General features: G+C 42.7%; 1 protein-coding gene and 1 long non-coding RNA gene across 5 annotated transcripts in view; one reads left to right on the top strand and one right to left on the bottom strand.

Annotated features, from left to right (window-relative positions):
• The window catches only part of Ganc (glucosidase alpha, neutral C), a 55,126-nt gene that overhangs the window by 19,902 nt on the left and 10,769 nt on the right, over window positions 1-24,455 (bottom strand). The window contains exons 5-15 of one of the 3 annotated variants that reach the window (XM_028854468.2): window positions 21,555-21,737; window positions 20,189-20,234; window positions 16,152-16,218; window positions 15,021-15,117; window positions 13,586-13,766; window positions 13,233-13,386; window positions 10,416-10,651; window positions 8,354-8,480; window positions 7,408-7,487; window positions 4,375-4,518; window positions 2,532-2,628 (exon numbers count right to left, since the gene is read on the bottom strand). In XM_028854468.2, coding sequence (XP_028710301.1) covers window positions 2,532-2,628; window positions 4,375-4,518; window positions 7,408-7,487; window positions 8,354-8,480; window positions 10,416-10,651; window positions 13,233-13,386; window positions 13,586-13,766; window positions 15,021-15,117; window positions 16,152-16,218; window positions 20,189-20,234; window positions 21,555-21,737 — 1,412 coding nt within the window. Of the gene's footprint in view, window positions 1-2,531; window positions 2,629-4,374; window positions 4,519-7,407; window positions 7,638-8,353; window positions 8,481-10,415; window positions 10,652-13,232; window positions 13,387-13,585; window positions 13,767-15,020; window positions 15,118-16,151; window positions 16,219-20,188; window positions 20,235-21,554; window positions 21,738-24,455 lie in introns of those variants that run through there. The other 2 variants (XM_028854469.2, XM_028854471.2) reach the window with 2 other exon arrangements.
• LOC119087880 lies at window positions 1,939-24,339 on the top strand. Of its 2 annotated transcripts, none has more exons than XR_005091390.1 (3): window positions 1,939-2,091; window positions 7,384-7,473; window positions 24,264-24,339. It is a non-coding gene; the product is annotated as an uncharacterized LOC119087880 (long non-coding RNA). The 2 variants fall into 2 exon arrangements; XR_005091389.1 differs by lacking the exon at window positions 24,264-24,339 and adding an exon at window positions 7,932-8,130.

Genomic DNA, 24,455 nt, shown 5'->3' with positions numbered 1-24,455 from the left:
CAGGCAAACACTATTATTAGCTCTGCTTTAAAGATTAGGGAAATATGATTAACAGTGGCTCCATAGTCTGTCTACCTAGTTATGTAGTCGTTAAGTAGATTTGAGGCAAGATGTCAGACCATTAAAGCCAAGGTTCCAGTTCACACTATAGTTGATAAGAGTTTATGATGACAGATTATAATATTACTAAAGAGACACATAAAATACTCTTATTTTATGACATCTAGATTAATCTTGAAGCCTTTTTTTTTGTTCTATCATTTACCAAAACGGTTTCAGTAGATATTTTTGTTTTAATCTTCTGTAGAAATGTTGAACTGTCCTATAAGCAGAAAAAAATATTTTTTAATAATTGATTTATTTTTTTCAAAATTTTATGTATATTGGTGTCTTGTCTGCATGTATGTCTGTATAAAGGCATTGGATCCCCTGAAACAGGAGTTACAGACCGTGTGAGCTGCCGTGTGGGTGCTGGAATTGAACTCAGGTCCTCTGGAAGAACAGCAGTGCCCTTAACTACTGAACCATTTCTCCAGCCTGAGAAAAATATTTTCAAGGCATTTTTTAAAACAACACTCTAGTAATTTTTCCTCGACATCAGCTGAGCTAGGGAAGTACCTACACAGTGATTTTGAAATCATGGCAACAATTCCATCAAGAAAGCTCCTGCAGACACACAGATGTATCATGGCTAACACGATTGTTCATTCACAAGCTCTTTATCGCTACTGGTCAAGCATGTGACTAAAAAAAGTCACGTTCTCCTTGCTACACCAGAGTCCTGCAGACTAGAAAACCAGCATCTAAGAGACCAGAAACAGCTCAGACAGCACGGGGCATGCAGCACACACTTGCAGTTCCAGCACTGGGGAGGGAGGGACAAGAGGACCACTACAAGTTCAAGGCCAGCCTGGGCTGCATCGGGAGGCCCTGTGTCAAGACATCAACGCTCATATCTCTCTTGTTACAGTTTTGAACTGCTGTCTATAAACCTTTCCGTTAATTCCCCCTCCGTGATTTCCCCTGTAGTTTTTTTTACTGAGATAGGAACTCACTCTGCAGCCTGGGTTGTAGGAGTTGGTTCTCCCCTTCCACCATGCGGATCCCTGAGATTGAACTCAGGTCATGAGGCTTGGCAGCAAGCGCCTTTATCCCGTAAGCCATCTTGTTGGCCCTTATTTATTTATTTTTGAGACAGACTCTCATGTGTCATAGGCTGGTTTCAAATTCCTATGTAGCTTAGGATGACCTTGAACTCCTGATCGTCCTGTTTCCACTCCCAAATGCTGTGATTACAGGCTTAAATTTATATTTTACCGAAATCTATTTACTGATTTAAATTACTACATTTACATTTTTAACAATGTTAAATATTGTTAAACAATATTAAATAAATGTTAAAAAACAATGCTAAATAAAAAATATTGTAACACTTCTGTATAATGTTACAAACATATTCTCATGAAATTAACTACCATTTTAAGGAAGGAGAGAACTAACCACCCCAGGGTGTCCTCTGACCTCTACACAGGTGGCATGTGTCACACCCCCTAAAATAAATGAAAAAACATTTAAACTATAAACTGCTTTTATCATGACAGTGTGTCCTGCAGTTAACCACACCTTTGTAACCCTCCTTTACTGTTACACATGTAAACTTTTCTTTCGGTCTCAAGGTCTAATGCTATGATGAGCATCTCTGTTGACACTATTCTGTCCTTTGGCTGAAGAACACAGGAGCTGGTCTGGGGAGGTTGAGTGAGAGACCCAAACATGTCTATGATACAACAAAGGTAAGGTTCTTTACACTAGGACCTAAGCTCTCAGTTACTTATGCAAGGCCAGGGGCCTTAAAATAGCCTTCCTGCCACAGAGTGGTGAAGTTGAACTAGATCTGTATTAGCTGGTAAACCAGATCCAGTCATGGATGACCCTGACAGCAAGCAACAGCCAGGTCTATTTTAAGCCACATGGCTAAGAGGAACACTGGCTGAAGCCGTGTGTTAGAGATGTGATTCCCTAAGTCAAAAAGATAGGATCAGAGATGACCATGACAGAAAAGGGAACACTCTGAAGTCACTCTCCCAACAAGTAAGTGGCCATTTCTTTAGTAGGAAAAAAGTACTAAACTTGATGAAAATTGGTTTACTGTCTTTTGGTGTGTGAGAGGGAGACAGGGTCTCAAGACAGGGTCTCAAGAAGCCCAAGATGGCCTTGGAAATGACCTTGAACTGTTTCCCTGCCTCCTCCTCTTGAGTGCTAGGATTACAAACATACACCAGCTTGCCTGGGTTTATATGGTGCTGAACATTAAACCCAGGCAGTCTACTCTACCAACTGAGACACCTACAAACCATTTATTCATAGCATAAAATACACATGCCAGAGCACATCATGTTCTACATTGTAAGTTAGAAGGCTATGGAGAGGAACACAGAGGCAGCAGGCAGCAGGTAGCATATATCATAAATGTGCTTTAAAGAAAAGGGTGGGTAGCTCTCTTGTGTCTTATAATGTGAGCCATTTCTTACCGTACTTTTGTGATCCAGCAAAGAAAGACCGTGAAAGAACAAAGGGTCTCTCCTTCCCTTTAGATCGCTGTATCAATCCTTCTGCAGTAGCCATTTGCTGTAAGTCAGTGAAGAAAGATTGGAAAGAGGAGGCAGGGTGAGGGCACTGTGCCAACATCCTCAATAGACTACTAACATGAGAAAAGTAGCAGTTGGGGGGACCACGAAAAGGGAAATAATAAACCCATCAGGTCTTTTTGATGATACAGTGAATGATACCAATTTGCCTAGTAAAGATGGAACATTTATTCTGTTAGCAATGTCAATGAAATAATAGTGAAGAGGAGCAGTGATGCAGATGAGTAGAAGGGTGGCTACCCAGCATGCCTGAGGCCCAGGGTTCAGTCCCCAGCACTGCAGAAAACGCACACACACACACACACACACACACACACACACACACACACAACACAACACAACACAACAAAAACCAAGCTACCATTTATTCAGTGGAACGATTGGTGGGCATTTTATAATATATTTCCTTATGGTTTGCACAATAATCTGTGAGTCAAATGGTTTTCACTGATTAAAAAAATAAATTCAGAGACGTTAAGTGTTCACTTCAGCCTACATAAGAAATTCCCTAAGGCAGTTGGCAATTAAAGCAAAAAGCTGATAGAGAGATAAACATGTAGTATCTGGAAAAGGCTACATCCAGCCATTCCCAGTGTGCCTCCCTCTTAAAGTTGTAGTTATGGATCAAGATATGAGCTCTCAGCCGTTCCTCTGCTATCCCACCATGGTCTCTAACCTTCTGAATCTATAAGGTAAATTAAATGCTTTCATTTATAAGTTACCTTGGCCATGGTGTCTTATCACTGCAATGGAAACTATGACATATACTTATTAAAGTATAAATCTATATATTAAGTCTTGCTTTTCTGGTGTGAATGTTAGGAGATTAATATGTATATACATATATGAAATTGTTGTTAGATTTTTTAAAAAATTTTTTAAGTATTTTTTTGTTTTATATGTGGGTGTTTTGCCTGCATGTATTTCCGTGTATTATGGGCATGTACTGCTCATGGGGGCCAGAAGAGGGCTTTGGATCCCCTGGAACTGGAATTATAGATGGTTGTTAGCTGACATGTGGGTGCTGGGGATTGAACCACTTAACCATCTCTCTAGCCCCTTTAAAAATATTTTTAAAATTTATGTATATGTGAGTGTATACTCCCTGTGCGGGTGCCTCCGAAGGCCAGAAGAAAGTGCTGGATCTTCTGGAGCTGGAGTCACAGGCTGTTGTAATCTGCCCAGTATAGTTGCTGGGAATAAACTCAGGTCCTCTGGGAGAACAGCAAGAACTCTTAAACACTGAGCCATCACTAGCCCTTGTCTGCTTTTTGCTTTTGTGATAGACTCTTGTTGCATAGTCCAGGCTGGCCTAGAACTCATTACGTAGGTCAGGCAGGCCTTTAATTCACAATCCCTCTGTACCATGAATGCTAGGATTGCACATGTGTGCCACCGACCTCAACTAAGCTAGCAATAGATGGAGATATACAAAATTTAAAACCTTGCCTTAATTACTTTCGTTAACATATTTATAGATTGCCTGTGCCAATAAAGGTCTTCTAGTAGTATCAAATGCCATATAGAATATTTTTAGATTTATTGGGTTTATTGTGAACAGAAAAGGAAGTAGAGGGAGAAATAATAAACTGGCTGTCATCTGAGACTCACTGTAGGTGACAGCAAACACACACAAAGAGACCTGGAGTACTCTTGATTACAGAACTGACTCCCTGTCTAAAGCAGGGCATATGACTCTGGCTGGCTTCTGATTGGGACGACTTACCTGATAAAAGCCATAGATGTTGTGAAGCTCCCTGTGTTCCCAGTTGCCATAATGAATGGCATTCTTTTGCATGGTTAGCTCTGGCCCTCTGAAGACTGAGGGCTCATTCATGTCATTCCATATGAAGAGGATGTCTGTAGATCCCTAGGAAGAGAACCCTGTTCATGAGAATCCTTCTCCAGGGATGATATTAACAGGATAGTATCCCTGCTCTTTCCCTCTCTTCGTTCTTTCTTATTTTTTTAAGCCAATTGGGTTGTAAATTTTTTTCTGTTTTGTCCAATGAAATTTCCATGCACCTACAACAGTATCTGACTCAAAGAAAGCTATCAATAAATATTTTTTCGATAAGAATGCTGCACTATATTATCTGTGAAATACATACTGCTCTGAAAGTTCACACAAAGACATCCTTAGGGAATATGTGCCAGAAAAATTGTGAATATTCACCATGAGGCTCTGTATCATCCACTATCTACTACAAGTCTTTGCATGATCTTATCCAAAAAGCTGAGAAGAAATCTCTGCTATAACTCTTAACTAAAAGCAATTATTACTATACATGAATTTATTTTTTTCTCTAATACTCTGAAAGAATTGACAGCTGAGTTATCTGTTTGTTGACATATAATTTGTGTTCTTTCCATCTACTGAAAATTGTATTAACATTCTTTTTATAAAATTCATGGTCTCTCAGCATTTGAATATCATTACAGGAAGCCTCAGGCAGTTCATTTCACTATTTCTTAATGCTGTGTTCTGTACACCATGTCCTAATAAGGCCTAGCTTCCTTCTATGACACTATAGAACACACCTGAGACCTTATCCACATGATAGATGATATTTCCAGTGTTTGAATGTGGCCTATGTGTTTCCTTAACTATTTTTAAGCAAATGCACCTTTATTTGGAGACTCTATATTATGTAGCTCTGACTGTCCTGGAACTCACTATGTACACAAGGCTAACCTTGAATGCACAGAGATCCACCTGCTTCTGCCTCTGAGTGCTGAGATTAAAGGTGTGTACCACCATGCCTGGCTTCTAAGCAAATGCATTTCTAAGAATAAGGGTGTATAGTTTCCAAATATTTGCCTTCAGTCTTCTTTTAGTACTTCTAAGGCAAAAAGATCAGCAAGTTTTCTCCTCCTCCTCCTTTTCCTCCTCCTCCTCTTCTTTTTATAAAGGTCTAGATAATGCACATTTCCATCTTTATGCATCATAAGAGCTCTTTAATTATTTTACTCTGGTACAGTATTATGAAAGCAGCCACAGACAATAATGAAGTGAATGACTATAGCCATATTTTGCCTAAGGATTGTTGTCTATAGTATTCTAAGTATTTTTCTAATCTCCTATTCAATGATACTCAGAAGCAAGTATCTTGTGCTTAAAAGCTGAGCTTGGGAGACAAACAGACCTGAATTCAAATCTTGGGTCCATCTCTTAATAAATGGGTGACATTGTCAGTTTTAAAACTCTCCACACCTCAATTTTCTTACACGTGGGGTTAAGATTTAATTATGGTTCCAATTTAGAGCATTTTTATCAAGAAGAAATGGGGTAATGCCCATCAAATGCCTAAGACAGCCCTTGGCACGTGGCTTGCATTCAATTTGTGTTAGATATTACTGTGATTGTCATCATCACCATAACTGATTGAAAACAGGTCTCTGAAGTGACCTCAGTTCTTTCTATGGTTCTTTTAAGATTTTGATTATTATATTTTTCTTTTAACAATACATTATGGTTCTTAACCTTCCTAATGCTGCAACTCTTCAATACAATTCCTCATTTATAACTATAATTTTGCTACTGTTATGAATCATCACATAAATATCTGACATGCAGGACATCTGATATGTGACCCCTGAGATAGGGTCAGTTGACCTCCTAACGGGTTTTGACACAGGTTTGAGAACCACTGGTTTATAAGATAGTTTCACACTTGCCATAGCCACTTTATTGCTGATGGGGCTCTTCCTTCTTTCTCTCTCTCTCTCTCTCTCTCTCTCTCTCTCTCTCTCTCTCTCTCTCTCTCCAGCTCTCATGTTGCTTAGGCTGGTCTTGAATTTGATGATTAGCTGAAGATGACATTAGTTCTGATCCTCCAGCTCCTAAATGCTGCTGGAATTACAGGCATGTACGACCATGGGTCTTTGCTGTGTTGGGGATCAGGCCTTCTAGCCAAGTACTCTGTCAACTGAGCTATTTCCCTAGTCCTAAGTCTTTTCTTTTTTCTTTCTTTCTTTTCTTTCTTTTTTCTTTCTTTCTTTTTTTTTTTTTTTTTTTTTTTTTTTTTTTTTTTTTGGTTTTTCTAGACAAGATTTCTCTGTGTAGCTTTGTGCCTTTCCTGGAACTCGCTTTGGAGACCAGGCTGGCCTCAAACTCACAGAGATTCACCTGGCTCTGCCTCCCGAGTGCTGGGATTAAAGGTGTGCGCCACCACCGCCCAGCTGTCTTTTCTTTTTGAGATAGGGTCTTTTTATGTAGCCCTGGTTGTCCTGGAACTTGCTATGTAGACCTGGCTAATTTCCAGCTCACAGAAATCCATCTGCCTCTGCCTGCCAATTGAGGTTAAAGGTGTGCATCACCATTTTTTTTTTTTTCTGGAGACAGAGTTTAACTCCATAGCCCAAGCTGGCTTTGAATTCAAGGCAATTCTTCTGCTCATCTTCCCAAGTGCTATGATTACTGTGCCCCATGCCTGACTTCATATTAATTTTCAATAATAGTTATATAATAGGATTTTATATTAAAATGTACATAGTGTTTAGAAAATAGAATAAAAGTACATTATACTGTATTTTGATATATCATAGTCTGTTATGACAGGTAAAAACCACAATTTTTATACATCTAGTAATATATATAGTACCCTTCCTAATACCATCAAAGTCTATAATGTGGTATCTATTCTAGCCTTTTATGTGTGCAATATATCAAAAGCTACTTAGTTAAAGCAGTTCTAAGCGACTACCTTTTCCTTTCATCTTTCTGGTTAACTAGGAAACAAAGAGAATAAAAACCAACCTGATAAACAGGAAAAGCAAAAAGGCTGGAATACCACTCTCTGACTTTGGGATTGGTGAAATCCAGGTAAGACGAGAGACCTGCAGATGCACGAGAGTCTGTCAGGAACAGTGGTCTTCACAGTTAGACGTGCGGGGAAGAGGACGGGAGAGTCAGGTCACCAATGGACACCTTGTGTCAAGTACAAAGGACAACTGAGACAGGCATGGTCGGCAAGTGAACGAAGCCATCTTTAAAGAGAGAAAATTTAAACCTTTCAACCCCAGAGCCCATGGGCATGCCACTGAGCAGGTGTCAGGATGGAGCTTGGCCTTCACTACTGGCTGAGAAAGGCAGGAAAGGCTGCCCAATCCCTTGCGGTGACCCAAGTGTTTCAAGAGAACGTGGACTTGTTCAAATGGCTCAAGGGAGGAAAGGAAGGTACTGGTTTCTCCACAGCACTTGGATTTATGACACAGTGGGGATTTCTTTTGGTCTTCGGTGAATTTCTAACAAGGCTTTAAACTAACAACTTTTGCATCTAGAGTTCCACAGGCAGCTGAGGCCACTCATGAGAGGCTGAAAGTCAAAACTATGGGCTAAAAGGACCAAGAGCAACCACAAGGGAGAGCCTGCCTGCCAGACACTTCATCTCTGCATCCCGCCCTCTCCTGAGACACTTTCCTCACTCCCTACTTCTTATCTCTGTTTGCTTAGAGAGTTAACATGCCATGGAGACTAGTCTGCTTGCTTATCTTTCATTCATCCTCTGGTCACTGACTGATAAATGCACTCACAGCTCACTCTACCAGGTGTTACTAAAGATACCAAAAAGGTGATGGCGTATCTCCCTTAAAGGTGATGAAAATGTGTCTGGAAGAGAAAGAGATGCCCACAGGGAATGAGACTGTAACCACAGATGTTTTATCAGTTGGGACAGAACCAGTGGAAATAAGGGTTACCATACCAGGCCAACACACTCCTTGGAAGTCGCCACCTTCTGGGTTCTTCACAAAGAAGCCCTGTTCTTTGGCTTTGGCGTATACTGAGTAGTCAGGATCCACCTTGATGTGGGGGTCACTGATAACCACAAGCTGTCGGGACAGAGGTTTAAAGACCATGTCAGTTTTATGAGGCTTATGTCCACTCAGGTGTTTTCACCATAGTTTGGGATGGGGAGAGTCGAGATTTACTCAGAAACTACAACTCACTGAAAATTTTGGACATTGCTAAATCCCTATAACCTTTCACTAAAAGTTGTTACCAGCCAGATCTCTGTGAGTTCGAGGCCAGCCTGGTCTACAGAGCAAGTTCCAGGACAGCCAGGGCTACACAGAGAAACCCTGTCTGTTTTGAAAAACAAACAAAACAAAACAAAAAGTTATCAGATGAGATAAATCCTCTCTTCTAATTGCCATGGTTTATGGTTTTTATGATTATTTTACAGTTATTTGTTTATTTTGTGTGTGTCTGTCTGTTGGTCTGAAAGAAGATGGTTCTCTCCTGCCACCATGTGTGGTCTGGGGCTTGAACTCAGTTTCGCAGACTTGGTGACAAAGTGCCTTTACCCCCAGAGCCAGCTCAGCAGCCCCCATACACATCTAAGATGGCATTTATTAAGCTTCTATCTGTGATGCCAGGTGCTATAAGAAGGGATTAAATAGGCAAGATCCTAACTCCCTAGGTATTTAGAGGCACATTATAACACCGATGAAATAAATCATTAAAGAAATCAAGAGCAGGCCTGGGGATTTAACTCAGTCAGGAAATAAAGAGTTTGCCTTGCAAGCATGAGGGCTGAATCTGAGCCCCAGCACCAATGTGAAAAGCCAGGCATGATGGCACAGGTTTGTAATCCCAGCCCTGGGGAGGTGGAGGCAGGTCTGTGGGGTCCCCTGGCCAGCCAAGTCAGTGAGAGACCACGTCTCACAAAAAAGAAAAAAGAAAAGTGGATAGCATCTAGGAAATTATATGAGGCCGTCCTCTGGCTTCTACAGGCATATGTGTGCACCCATCCCCTCACGAGCCCCGTCCAAACCACAGAAACCACAGAACTAACGTTAGAACCAAACCAAACCGTCAAAATAGTAACAGCAACTATGTACTTCTTGGTGGTTTCTCTCCTTCTCCTTTAAATTTCAGTTCTTTCCTTGGCCAAATTTACAGGGAGAGTCTGTCAGTGAAACGTATGAAAAAAAAAAAAAAGAGAGAGAATCTGGCTACTTTTTTCCCTTTAATTACACTTGTCTATTTGTGTGTGGAGCAGGGGGAGGCACATGCCTGTCATGGTGTGCATGGGGAGGCCAGAGGACAAGCTGCATGAGTTGGTTCTCTCCTTCTACCACGTGGGATCCTGGGATCAAACTCAGGTTGTCAGACTTGGGGGGCAAGCACCTTTACCTGCTGAGCCGCCTTGGTCCCCATGACTCCATTTTTGACCCTCCGTTGTTAAGACTTTCAAGCCCTACCACGTCCTCCTACCCTTCTGCCCACCTGCAGTCAAGCTGGCAAAACCAGCTCTGCCGTTAGTGGCAGGGATTCCAACGACCCAGCCCATGTGGAAGAACTCTTAGGCCAGCACCAGCTGTTAGCCACCAGGGACACCAAGCTGGTCCCCTTTCCCAGCTTTCTCAAGCCATTTTCAAAGTAGTTTGGGAGACAGCCGGGCTTCTCCCCAGATGCCTCCCTATGTGAGAAACTTTTCTGCTTCTGATGTCTGTGTAGCACCAAACATTTTGACAATGGGGTCAACTTTTTAGGGGAGAAGGACGCCATCCCAGCAGGGTAGCTGCCGCCAACAGGACGGAAAGACTCGGGCCCCTTCACTGTTCTGGGGGTTCACACGCTGTGGCAGGGATGGATGGCGTCACCGCGTTTCAGCACCCGTCTTTACCTCTGAACACCCGTCTTCTGTTATCACAGTTACTATTTCCACAATGACTTTTTCATCAGAGGGTCTTCCTCTGCTGGTGTGCCCAGACAAATCTAACTTTGGGATTAAAAAGCGTTCAGCCTCAGGCTGACTTCACCTTGCGTTTTTTGCTCCTGAGTAGCTCTTGCATCCTTCTGGGGTTTGCAAATCTCTTTTTGTCCCAGGTGAAGTATTTCTTGTCCTCGGTGTGCTCTATGTCCAGCCACATGACATCGTATGGAATGTCGTGCTCATCAAAACCTGCATCCACTGCCTTCACATCCTGCTCATCTTCATAGTTCCAGCGGCACTGGTGATACCCCAGGGAAAAAAGAGGGGGCATGGCTTGTGTGCCTCAAAAAGAAGATGACAATGGAGGCCACTAATGTTACTCAATCAGCGAACATCTCCCCAATCTCTACAGGGGATTAAGCAATGGACTTGCTACTGCACAGGCTATAAAGGATAAGAAAAAATAGACCCTGCCTTGAAGACAGTGGCAATTAGGGTGATGGGACAGGCCTATAAATAAACCCCATCCTGAGGTATAACTGCTATGCTAACGGTATCAGCCTAGTGCTGTGGGAACACCTACACTCTGCTTATAGAGTAATGTGCGATCTTCAGAGGTTTCCCAAGGCAGATGAGAAGGGTGGAGGCTTTGAATAAGCAGGAGGATGCCAGGCAGGGAGACCAGGTAGCGCTCATAAGAACAGAGACTAGAGACACAGGCAGAGAAGTACATGTGGTCTTAGAGAAAATAAATCCTGCAGGGATTACAATGTGAGAGACTGAGAGGAGATGAAACTGGCAAGGATCAGTTTATAAAGTGCCCTGTACTTCAAGATCAGACTCTTCTCATCATTTTTACTTAGAGTCACAAACGGCAAAGTGGGGCTGTGGATGCAGCTCAGCTGGCAGAGTACTAGTCTAGTATGCACAAAACTCTGGGTTCAAAATTCCTAGCACTCTATAAAACTGGTGGTGAGGCATGTCTGTAATCCCAGTACTTGGGAGAGGTAGAGGGAGAGGAATTATAAGTTCAAAGACATCCCTGGCTACATGGAAAGTTCAAAGTCAGCTTGAGGTACATGAGATCCTGTCTTTGAAAAAAATGAGGGCCGTGAGATGGTTCAGCGGGTAAAGGTTCTTGCTAGCAAGCCTGTTGACCTGAGTTCAATCCCTGGGTCCCACATTGTGGAAGTAGAGAACTGACTCATGAAAATTATTACAAAAAAGAAGCTTTGAAACCCAAGAACAGGCCAGGAAAGTATGTTCAGCATAATCTGGAGGGTGGGAGGTAAGGGAGGTGGTGTCTGCTGAACCACGCAGAGTGTGTGAGGAAGGCACAAAGGTGGAGAGCAGCACTTCCCTGCTCCATAAATCTCAGAGCCAGGGGCCCCACATGCTCCTCAAGTGCTAGGGTACCAGATCCCTCCAGGCACCAAGGCTTCCATGTAGAGCCACATGTCGGGTGGCTGATAACCACTTGTAACTCCAGGGGCTCAGACACTTTCTTCTGGGCCCTGCAGGAACTTTATCTCAACACTTTAAATAATATCTCCAATTTTAAAATAAAAAAAAGAAAATCTTTTTTTTTTTTCGAGACAGGGTTTCTCTGTCCTGGAACTCACTCTGTAGCCCAGGTTGGCCTCGAACTCACAGAGCTCTGCCTGCCTCTGCCTCCTGAGTGCTAGGAAAAATATAATCTTTTAAAAGACTATTATCATCAGTATCTCAAAGGATGAAAAAAGATAAAAGACTAACAAAGTAGACTAGGCATCATGGAACAGAGTACATGGGGGGGGGGCGTACAGGCAGGGGAGGATCAGAGACAAGAATGTCCTTCACATCAGAAACATGACAACATAAATGGAAGGCCTGGGAGATACGATGAGAAAATTTCTCAGGGAAGAGGCAAAAAGAAAAAAGGATGAAGAACAAGGATGCGAAACCCTGAAGGGAACGGTAGAGACTGTTTCCCAGGGCTGAAGGACACTAAGCCTGAGAATGTCCGCGTCTCGCCCTCAGTACAGAAACCATTCGAAAGGAATGCATCAAGGGAACTTACTGTAAAATTTCCCAATATCAGTGATAAGGAAGGTGGTTCAGTGAGAACAGACAGATCATGTGAAGAGAAATCCAATGGATGGTTTTGAAGTAAGAAGACAGGACAAGAGAGAAATGCCTCTGAATTCTGAGGAACTTCCAGTTTAGCTGACCCAGTTACCAGCCTGGGGTGAAGGTGGGAGAAAGATGGCTTATCCTGCAAGGAGCAGAGCATGTGCGTGTGTGCGCGTGTGCTCGTGCGCGTGTGCATGTGCATTTCCGTGTGAGTGTGCGTGCGTGTGCATTTCCGTGTGAGTGCGCGCGCGTGTGTGTGTGTGTGCGTGCGTGCATGCGTGCGTGCGTGCGTGCGTGTGTGTGTGTGTGTGTGTGTGTGTGTGTGTGCGCGTGTGTAGACAACCTGTGGGAGTTAGTTCTCTATTTCTACCACGTGGGTCCCTGTGACCAGGTCCTCAGGCTTGGTGGCGTCTTTACCCACCAAAGCCATTTCACTGGCCCTGACCTTTAGTCTCTTAAAGAACAAATATTTTACTGCTAAAGCCAGTAGTATATTTTAACAGAGAAGAACACATTTAGAAGTCTAGGATGGAATACTCTTTGCTACAGGGAGATTATTCCCAGAGACTAAAGGCTCCAAGCAGGCGCAGGCATGCGGCAAGTGTTAGGATTGGAGAGTGGGCAGTCTAGTGTCATGTTTAGCTTGCCTGGATGTAATGAGGATGGGAAGAAAAACGCTTGCTACTTAAAATGCTTAGGGATGTTGCTTGTGATTTCTACATAGCGTAGAACAAATATTAAGTTGCAGCGATGATACACAGGACAGACGAAACATAATGGAGTGAGGAACTAGCCATCTCCATGCAAGTACCTGTGAGGGAAGAGTACTGCTTGAAGATGTCAGAAGGTGTAGGTCCTGTCAGCAGAAAAACATCAACGATTCCACTCTCTGACATCCAGCGCACATCAGTCCGACACCTGACCTTTTGTTTGGCAGCTGCTGGGCCCATCTGGGTCAGTGTGTGCTGGAAAAGGACGTAACGAAAATCTGAGAAATTTCACCTCTCTCACCCAGTTCTAAGGGAATCTATCTACATTTGGTAGCTCCTACTGACATTCGCCAAATACACAGCAAAGCTCTTGGTCACGGGAAAATGCTGCTGCACAGAAAAGGCTCTGACTGCAGTGTGGTAGTGTGGCGCGCAGGCACATTCCATAGCTCACCTCCACTGCTGGCTCCGTGTTGATCTCCACCAGTGTTTCTGAGGCATTCAGCCAGAAAACGGCTACAGTCCTGCCCTGTTTGTGGGCCAGGAGATAAGGCACGGAGCCATAAATGCCCATTTTGTCATGTATTTGATATCCATAGACATCTAGGTTATAAAGACGGTATGCATCTCCGTCCCTGAAACACAAAGGAGGCTTATCACCCAATACACAAGTGGGTTGTTAATGAATAGAACAGCTTCATTGTCTCCTGTAAACAGATCATTCACCCCCTGCCAGGCTTGAAGGCACACATTTATAATCCTAGCACTTGGAGGGTAGAGACAGGAGAACTGTGAGTTAGAGGCCAGTCTGGGCTATATAGCAAGTTCTAGGTCAGCCTGGGCATGTAACACCACCCTATATAAAACCATTCCCCTACAAAGACTCATCTCTTATCACTTGCCTAAAGGTTTCCTGGCCCAACCTGTGCATGTGATGCTCCTCCTCTGTCTCTGTTGGCTCCCTGGGAACCTCAGGCTCGGATCCTGAGATACCTTTTCTAAAGGTCCCCTGCGAATCCTCCAGAATAGCAGACACATAAGCCCCCTCTGCTGATGGACTGTGTGAAGACTTCTCTGCAGCTAAGGAAAAGAAGTGCATCCTAACCCACCTGAAGGTCTGGAACAGGACTGAGATGGGGGCTCCAAGCTGGGGGGCTCCAAGCTCGGGTGGGGGAGGAACTAGTCTCTATGCCTACCTACTAAATAAACAGTCTCCAGCCCTGACGACCTTAAACAACCTCTGCTTCCCTTTGGTTTTGGCTCCTCTTAGGCAGATGCCCCTGGGATCCATTTGCCAGTAGTGTCAGCCTGAAATGGTCTCTCCAGGGAATCACAGGGAACTGGAGATGCCACATTCTCAGGCATGCTGTCCTCTTTAGAGTGAAAGTCCTTTTCTAGATCAGTATTTTCTTTTTACTGTTCTCCCAGGGTTCCATAAAAAAGATCCTCCACTTCAATTATAATTACTCCTTATTTATGTCTGTATTTTTGGGTTCACTATTACAGCTTTTTTATTAATATGAGTGTGTGTACACACATGCGGAAGTCAGAGGACAGCTTGGTGGCGTTGGATCCCATTTTTATGTCCTGTGCTACTTTCATTTCTGTCGCTGTGACAGATACTCTCACAAAAACAAACAAACAAACAAACACCAAAACAACCTAGGGAGAAAGGGCTTATTTGGCTTACAGTTCCAGGTTACAGTCCATTATTACAGACATTCACAGTCAAGAGCAGAGAGAGAATAAACATACAGATCCTCGCTTGTTTGTTTTTAGCTTTCAATTCTCTTTTACTGTTCAGTACCCTGAAAACTACTACGAAGGTTTCTTAACTCCATAAGTAATATCAAGCCAGAGATGATTTAAGAATTCTTTCTGCCACTTACCTAGTATTTTTAAGTTGGTGTGATTCTGCATGTTGAGGGATCCCATAGAGATGTTCAAACCCATGAAAGGAGAAATCCAAACCAATAGAGGAAGGACCTGTAGGGGTCAGACTCATGGCTGAATTTGCTTCTCAACAGATCAATCTAAAAGATTCAGTAAATTTAGCTAACTAGACTGGGACAGAGAGAGCTGAACTTGCCCCGACTGACCAATGCTGCGCACTGATTTTGATAGTAAGATGCCGTGCTGTTTGGGGATTGGTGGATGTATGTGTATGCAAAAGTGAGGGTTATACGTAATGTATACATACGTATGAAAAGCTCTGCTCACTTACTGCTTATGCTGCCTGAGCCGTATGCGGAAGCTCCTTTTCCCCTGATACTGAGCACATGTAATCTTTGCTGGATGAGTTTGTGCTTCTCTTCTGCCTGGTAAGCTTCCTGCCAGCCTTGTCTGTGGCTCTCTCTCTCTACAAGAACTCTTAAATAAGAACAGCAAGAAGGCTTTCCTAGATCCTCCGTGTATGACTTCCCATGACCTTGATATGTGAGCCCATCCTCCCAACCATGTTGCTAAGCTGGTGAGAAATGTCCCAGACAGGCATGTGGCATCTGTGACAATGATGAGGAGGTCTGAAAATATTGAGAATTACTAGCTAAAACTGTTAGAGCAGATGAGCTGTATAACTTGGGTTCTCATCACTTGGATCTCATGAAAGTAGAATGTGGAATTGATAGCTGTCTGATTTACTCAGAACAGCAAGCAGTGTGCTGGCCCAGGCCCTTTCCTGAGACCATAAGCTGCATGTGGCCCATGTAGCGTTCTCATTCTTCTACAAGGTATATATAATTACTTCTCTGTTGCAATGCATGATTGAAGAATAGGAAACCCCACCCAGAGATTTTTGTTCACCTTACAGAAGTTACTTGTTTTAGGTGCCAAAGCTCAAGGAGTTTGTTTGTTTGTTTATGGCACCGGGGATTGAATCTAGGGCAACCCCACATTAGCCAGGTACTCTATCACTGAACTATTTCCCAAGCCCTCAAGTGACTTTTAGACATAAATATTTGGCTATTTTGGAATGATTTATATATTTTTTTAATACTATATCCTTAGCTTTGACAATTTACCATTAGCTTTGACATCCACAAATTTTCCAAATTTCTCTTCCCACAGGCCTAGGTCCTCTTGATTTTCCTAATCACATAAAATGGAGATCAAAATGAGCTTATAAACTGCAACAAATGAGGTTACCATAATAGTATATCTTATCTGGATTACTAAGAGTGAGGTACTCCAAGATGGCTCAGCAGGTAAAGGCCTCCTCATAATGCAAGCCTGACAACACCAATTCAATAACGGAACCCACAAAGGCTGGAAGGCAAGAAATACACGGCCTACACACTCGCCCTCACACATGCATCGTGCACATTTTTACTATTATTATTAACAAAAAATTTAAGACAGAAAATGCAGGGTGTGTTAGCACATGCCTTCAATCCCAGCGCTGGGGAAGCAGAGGCCGGGGGATCTCTGTAAATGCAAAGCCAGCCTTGTCTACATAGTAAGCTAGGACTACATACTGAGACTCTGTCTCAAAACAAAACAAAACAAAACAAAACAACAACAACAACAAAAAAAAAACCAAACTGAGAAATGAGTCCATATTTTTGAAGACCAGTTTATAATGTATATTTAATAAAACAAATTTGTGTTTTCTACAAAGTTAATACTCATCCTTATGAACCTTTTTTTTTCTGTGTTAAAATATGTAACATACACTTTATCTTTTAACCATTTCCAAGTGTGCAAACCAGTGCCACCAAGTACATTTGCTCTGTGGTATGATGATGACCATCCTCAACCACCAGCTCCACAAGTTTTTCATTGGCCTAAACTGGACTTCCCTACTAAATAACAATGTGCATCCCTGGCAAAAACCATTCTATTTTCTACTCTAGGAACTTGACGACAGTCACCTCATGAAGTGGAATCGTCATGATTCATCGTATCGTATTTATTCTTTTGTGACTGGCCCACTTCACAGGCCGTCTTCAGGTCTTCTTCATTTTGTAGCACACGTCAGAACTTTCATTTTTAAGCTGAATACAATTTCATTGTACACACAGATCACATTTTGGTTTTGTCATGTGTTTCTTCCTCTTATGGTTACTGTGACCAGTGCTGCAAGGCGCTCACTTTTGGGTACATACAAGAAGCAGGACTGCTGGGTAGTGGTGGCGCACGCCTTTAATCCCAGCACTCAGGAGGCAGAGCCAGGCGGATCTCTGTGAGTTCGAGGACAGCCTGGTCTACAGAGTGAGATCCAGGAAAGGCGCAAAGCTACATAGAGAAATTCTGTCTTGAAAAACAAACAAACAAACAAACAAACAAGAAGCAGGACTACTGGGTCATACTGCAATTCCATGTTTAATTTTTTGAAGAACTGATACATTACTTGTAAAAAACATCTTCATATGAACTAAAATATGATGGTGTTTGGAAAAATGTAGCCTTTGCATGTAAAAGAAATAAAAGGAAAATTTTTTTTTTTGGCTTTTCGAAACAGGGTTTCTCTGTGTAGCCCTGGCTGTCCTGGAATTTACTATGGACTCATGGAGATCCACCTGCCTCTGCCTCCCAAGTGCTGGGATTAAAGGTATGTGCTACCATCACCCAGTGAAAAGAAAAAATTTTCATGTGAACATATGAGGTAAAACAATGAGAATCTGATCACTTAAGTCAGTTCTAATTTTTTTCTCACACTCATTTATGTGTCTGAGGGGTACACAAGCCACAGTGCATGTGTAAAGGTCAAAGGACAACCTACAGGAATTAGCTCTCTCCTTCTAGCACGTGGGGCCTGAGGGTTAAACTCAGGCTATAACGTCGGCAGCACCCCCTGGGCCATCTTCCTGGCCCAACTTAGAGAGACCAGAGCAGATGTTTGTTTTCACTGAGTTTCCCCTTGTCAAGCAGGTGTGTGTCTGTGATGGTTTGAGATGTCAGATAAAATGGGAAGACAGTGAATTCTCAGGTCTTACCTTTTTCTATAGCTACAATTTTCTCAATTTTACATAAGAATGAGAAAATATAAACCGCATGAAAGGAAATGTGTTTGAAAATGAGTTGTCCTTTTCTAGCTTCCTTCGTCATCATCAAAGCTTCTGTAAAGCGAGTCTGTGCTTCTTTGGAGTCACATCTGAATGTCTGAGGTAGGGACTGTGCTACCCTGGGGCCAGGCATGGCTTTAGAGTCTGGGGACTCCCTCAAACAGTTGAACATTTTCCTACAGCTATGTTATCAAGTTTTTGTGAAGGGATTTGTGACTCAAAACTGCTGCTCAAGCTATCTGATCAGCTGTCTCCCAAAGTGGACTTGACACCTCATCAAACACAGTGTATAGTCATGCATTTATCTTCTCTGTTCAGAAACAGAAAGTTTTCTTATGTTCACCAATACAGACGAGTCTTGAGAAAAAGAAGACTTTGTCCTTAGGGCACAAGAAATACTTTTATCATTGCAAATGGCCACAGTTACTGTCAAGACTCTGTCAGGAATTATGTGGCTGTGAATAAAGATTTCTAGTCAGGTACAGTGGTACATACACATAACATCAGCACTCAAGAGGTTGAGGCAGGAGAATAGCTGTGAGTTGGAGGCCAGCCTAGGCTACATAATGTGTTTTAGAGCAGCCTGGGCTACAGAGTTCTGGGGAGACAGTTTGGTGGGTAAAGCACTCGGTGTTCAGTCCTCAGCATCTATGTAAATGTTGGGTAGACACAGTGGGCTGCACTTGGGAGGCAGACAGTTGATCCTCAAACAAGCTGACTGGAAGACTAGCTTGTTGGGGAATATTATTTTAGCTAAAGATGTGTTACGTTTGTTTATGTTGCATTTGTCTAATTATATAAAGGTATGTTGCATTTGTTTCCCCTTGCCTGCCTAAGGCATCTGATTGGTCTAATAAAGAGCTGAACAATCAATAGCTAGGCACGAGGGGGATGGGCGGGCTGGCGGGCAGAGAGAATAAGTAGGAGGAGAAATCTAGGCTCGAGAAAAGAAGGAGGAGGAGAATGAGAGGGAGACGCCTGAGGCCAGAAGCCAGGCAGCTGCCAGACAGATACAAGAAGCAGTGAAAGTAAGATCTACAGAGGAAAGAAAAGTAAAAAGCTCCGAGGCAAAATGTAGATGAAGAGAAACAGGTTAATTTAAGTTCTAAGAGCTAACAAGAAATAAGAGCTAAGATAAGGCCAAGCACTCATAAGTAATAAGAAGTCTCTGTGTCTTGGTTTGGGAGCAGGTTGGTGGCCCAAAAGAAAGCCTGTTAGACTAGCCGAATTGGTAAGTTCTGAGTTCGGGTGAGAGACTGCTTTATAAGGTGGAGAGTGATTGAAAAGGACACCTGGTGTCAGCTTCGGATCCCCACATATGCATGCAGGCACACCAATGGACACATATGCACAGATATGTACACACCACACCCACATACACAAACGCACAAAAAGACTGAGTTCTAGAGGGTCTGTTCTTCATAACTCAGCCAAAATAACCTTTTAAAAACAGAAGTGAGACCACTTATCCCTATGTTTAAAACTGTCTTTGGGCTTAGGGTAAACTGAAAAAGGCTGCCTTAAAAGAAGGCACGCTCTGATGGACAAGGACCTTAGGTCAGTTTAGTGATGAACTACCAGTGCCTTCAACTGTGCCTGCCCTGCAGGAGGCGGTCTTCAACAGATTCTGTGAAGTAAAGAGCATTGCTGGTCTCTCCATAGAAGAGCCTGACTAGTTCTTTAGCATTTTACCTGTCTCCTTTCCCTTTGAGTTCCTTCCTCCTAATATAAGAAACATATGGATACAGTATGCATAGTATATACTGCACACACACGCACACGCGCACGCGCGCGCACACACACACATAAATGAAATGTAATAAAAGGTAAATAGAGAATAATTGAGCAAGACACCAGTACTGATTTCTGGCTTCCACTCCTGGCATGCGCACACCCACTAAAAAGACCAAGATGCTAAGGTTAGTAAACAGACTACAGCAAGAAATCCCCTTTTATATACCAAGCACCCCTCTGGAGAAGAAGGGAGCAGAATCCACTACTTGTTGACAGGAGTGTTAAAGAAGATCAAGGGTAACTTGCTAGATTTAAATTACCTGAGAGGTGTCAGCCGGAGCACTCTCCTCGTTCCCTTGGGTAGCTCTGTTTAAACACAGATAAAGTTATTTCAGTCAATGGGAAGACTGGCAGGATTTAATGCAGTAACAAAGAGTCTCATTTCCAAGTCTTCATAAATTCTATCCTTTAATTTATTAAATATGACATCATTATAGGCCTGGCAATGGCAGCACATAACTAATCCAAGAGTTTAGAGGGCTAAGGCAGAGTATCAGAAGTTCATAGTCACTGTTGCTTGCATAGTAACTTCAAGGCCAGTCTAAACTACAAGACCCTGTTTCAAAAAAAAAAAAAAAAAAAAAAAAAAAAAAAGGAAAAAAAAAAAAAGGAAAAGGAAGGAAGGAAGGAAGAAAGAAAGAAAGAAAGAAAGAAAGAAAGAAAGAAAAAAAAAAAAAAAAAAAAAGAAAGTAGGGGCAGCAAAATGTCTGAGTGGGCAAAGGCACTTGCTGTCAAGACTGGGATGGTCTGGAAGAGAGGCCTCTCCCATTTTCACCAAGTGTTGGTTTAAAATCTCCCAGTCTATACTTGCTGTTTTTATCATCAGAATAAGTGATTATGTGGTCCACATAAAACATTTTGCATTATTTATTTCCACACAATAACTTTTTTTTAAGTTGCAAGTTATTTTTATTTTGAAATGTTAGCATTGGAAAAACTTACTATTTATCATAAAAGTAATATGTCCTCATTGTGGGAAAAGTAAGAAGTAGTGAAAAGAAGGAAAAATAAAAATACCTAAAAAGCCAACTACTCTGTCATTATCATATAAATAGCCTTTCTAATGGTTACTTTTCTATTGCTGTGATAAAACATGATGACCAGGGCAACTCGGAGATGGAAAAGTTGGTTTGGTGTTGGATTCTAGAGCAGTAAGAGTCCATGAGGTTGGAGTGGCGGCAGTAATCGACAGACATGACCCACTAGAGCAGGAGCTGAGGGCTACATCTTGCACCACAAGTAGGAAGCACAAAGTGAACTGGGGATGGTGTATGTCCTTCTACTCTCAAAGCCTGGTTCTGGTCACATACTTCCTCCGGCAAGGCTAGACCTCCTAAGCCTCCTCAAACAGCACCACCAAATAGGGACCAAGCATTCAAATGCCGGAGACCCTGGGGACATCTTATTCAAACCACCACATTCTTCAACTTTTTTTTTAACTGAGAAACATTAAAAATAGCATAACAAAAAATGTATTACACAAGCTCTTCAGCCACCTTTAAAATCTTCTTGTGTGTGTGAGGGAGAAGGAAGAAAGCTCAGCCAGCAAGGCAGGAGGAGCAGGGTTTGAGGCAGCTGGTATTTGTTAAGGTAGGTCCTCAAGGGTCAAGAGATGTCTACAAATACCTTTGCCTGCGAGGAGTCTGTAGGTGCTCAAAGTATAATTGGCCCAGGGAGTTGATGCTGATCACAGCCTCGTTCTCAGACACCAAGTCTATCCTGAATGGGTTTGCTGAGATGCGACACTTCAGATCTCCTTTTCCATCGGTCAGTATCAGGCTGCCGGCATCCCCTGAGCATGAGACCAGCCTGGACAATGAACCAGAAAGAGAAAAATAAATAAACTGCTACAGGTTTACACAAGTCTATGTGATCTGTAACTCAGAGGGTTGGCCAGCAAATCAGCCTTCCTGTGACAGACAACAGGTAAGGTCTACAGTAGGGAGCCATCATGGAGAGGAAAGAAAAGAGCTTGGACAGAACATAACTCTACCACATACTTCATAACCACAGGTAACAAAGTTAGTCAACCTTTCTATGACTAATTCTTTACCTAAGAGATATAAATGAAATTAAAAACTAATAGAATTTTTGGAAAAAATTAAGTGAAATCATACATTCAAAGTAATTGGTATAGGTTGGAAATGTGAACAAATGTTCATCATCATCATCATTTCTGTCTATAATGTCTAGTAACATTTGGGCACACAGAATCTAAATAGTCTCATTTATTTTTCATTTTTAAATTACCTATGACAGTTCTACTTTGTGTGTGTGTGTGTGTGTGTGTGTGTGTGTGTAGGGGTGTGTGGGTGCCACAGTGTGCGTGTGGAGGTGAGGACAGCTTGCAGGAGCCGAGGACCAAACTCAGGTCATCAGAAGTAGAGGCAGCGCCTGTTTCTGCTGAGCCTCTCACTGGCACTATGGAAATCTTACACGTCTTCAGGCAGGCAACTCTTCTTCTCATGAGCTTGGCCGTAACAGGCTCTCTGGAGGTTAGGAGGCAGTGAGGGCTGATAACCATGAGGAATAAGGAACACAGAAATCCCTTTGCAGAGTCTATCTCAGTCGAGGTCTAGTCAAGGCCTGGCAGGGATGGTGAAGGAACAGGAAGGCGACAGAGGGATGGCTCAGTGCTCAAGAGCGATTACTGCTGCTGAGAGGACTCAGATCTGGCAGATCACAGCTGCCTGTAATTCCAGCTCCAGGGGATCTGACCTCGTTTTCTGTCCTCTTCAGGCAACCACACCTGTGGAGTGTGAGTGCACCTAAGAAACATTCACAGAAGGAGCAGGAGGAGGGGGGTCTCTGCTGGAATGGAAGGCTCAATGAAGTTTGGAAGTTTGGGTATTTAGAATAAGTTTTGCAGTTAATGCGCTAAGTCACAGATCTGAGTGGACTGTGAACTCAGCCTATGATTTAATTCAGCAACCTGAAATATAAAATTCTGAGTCTGCATTTGCAGCTACAGAGACTCTGTAGCTAGACGAGACGTGAGATAGCCATAGAAACTAGGTAGTTTCTAACAATGACATTGTTAGGGACCGAGACTGTTGTTTTATGTCAGAGGCTCAGAGGCTCAGAGGCGTGCATTCTGAGGGACGGTCACAAGGTGCCATATTCCTACCGATTGGTTTGCTGTCAGTAAGCCCCTTATTTCGGTCGACTATCAGCAGAACTTAAGCAAGAGCACAGAATGCTGTGGTTTATTCCTGCTTGTATCAGTTCACTGGGTTATCATAACAAATTACCACGGCCGGGGGGTTTAAATAGCAGCTTATTCTCTCACAGTTCTGGAAAGCTAAGACCAAGGTGTTGTTAGCGGGTGGGTTTGTTATAAGGCCTATCTCCATGGCTTGCAGACGGTTGCCTTGTCACTGTGAGTGTCCCTGTGCATGTGTCACCCTAGTTTCCTCATCTTATAGGGACAGCAGTCATGATGTATTAGGGCCCCACTATTATGTTCCCAATTTAACCCAACTATTGCTTTTCTATATCTCTAAATACAGTTGTGTTCTGAGGCACTGGGGATGAGGGCTTCAGCATCTGAATTTGGGGGACAGGGAGACACAATTCTGCTCACAACACTGGTATTCTATCCCTTAATGGTAGCCAGGTTTTCACCGCCTTCGCCGTCAGCTAGGTCAGCTGGTTAATCTCATACCCATGGTCAGTTGCTTATACCCACTTCTGATGCCAACTACTGTCGTCAACCGGGTCTTGACTGTCAATAACAGAAACAGTTTTGGCTATTTTAAGTAGAAAATACATAACTTACCAAAGAGAACTGGTTGTCTAGAACATCATTGGGAGGGTTTAGGTAATAGGGTTCAGGCTAGCTCTGCAGTAAAAGCTCCCAAGCACGAAACTGGATAAATGGACAGTTAGTGAACTTCTGTCTCAGCTATAGTCAGGAAGCTGAGAAATCAGAAGTCACTGTGGCTACTGCTTGGCTCCAGGGTCATGTCATCTTCGCTCTAATATGAAGATTGGGGACCCGTGGCCCTAACTACTGGCCTTACAGCCATCGACAGCTGCCAGATCTAGTTAGGCACGACAGTACTGAACAGTTTTGTTAAGTACACGTGAAGGGCAGAAAGGGAATCACATCAGAAACTCTAGCTAGAAAGGGGTCTGGGGAGGGCAAAAGGCTGCTTTCAATGTTTCAGTGATGTTGGTAGCTCAAGGTCCCCTAGAAAGTAGTCGGCACCCAAGCAGAACTAACAGCGACACTTATCACACAATGTTTATATCATCTTCACTACCTATTGACAACCGTGGTTTTCTGGAGGAAATTAAAGCATCTGTCTTAACCTTACATTCTTTCACTGACAGAGCAACAAGAGCCGCCTGGCAAAGCAGCTCATGCTTTACCCAAATGTCTATGGAAAACTGATAGAAACTTTGCAGGTACTTAAAAAATACTTTAATCCCTAGAGATTTTTTTTTTTTACCTATATACTGATCATTAATTTATCTCTGGCTCTAAGTAAAATTAAATGTTAGGCTTCTGAGAATATCCTTAAT

The sequence above is a fragment of the Peromyscus leucopus genome, chromosome 4 (genome assembly GCF_004664715.2).
Source record: "Peromyscus leucopus breed LL Stock chromosome 4, UCI_PerLeu_2.1, whole genome shotgun sequence".
Classification (NCBI taxonomy): domain Eukaryota; kingdom Metazoa; phylum Chordata; class Mammalia; order Rodentia; family Cricetidae; genus Peromyscus; species Peromyscus leucopus.
The sequence above is the reverse complement of the archived record's forward strand: the minus strand, read 5'-3'. Positions and strand labels throughout refer to the sequence as shown.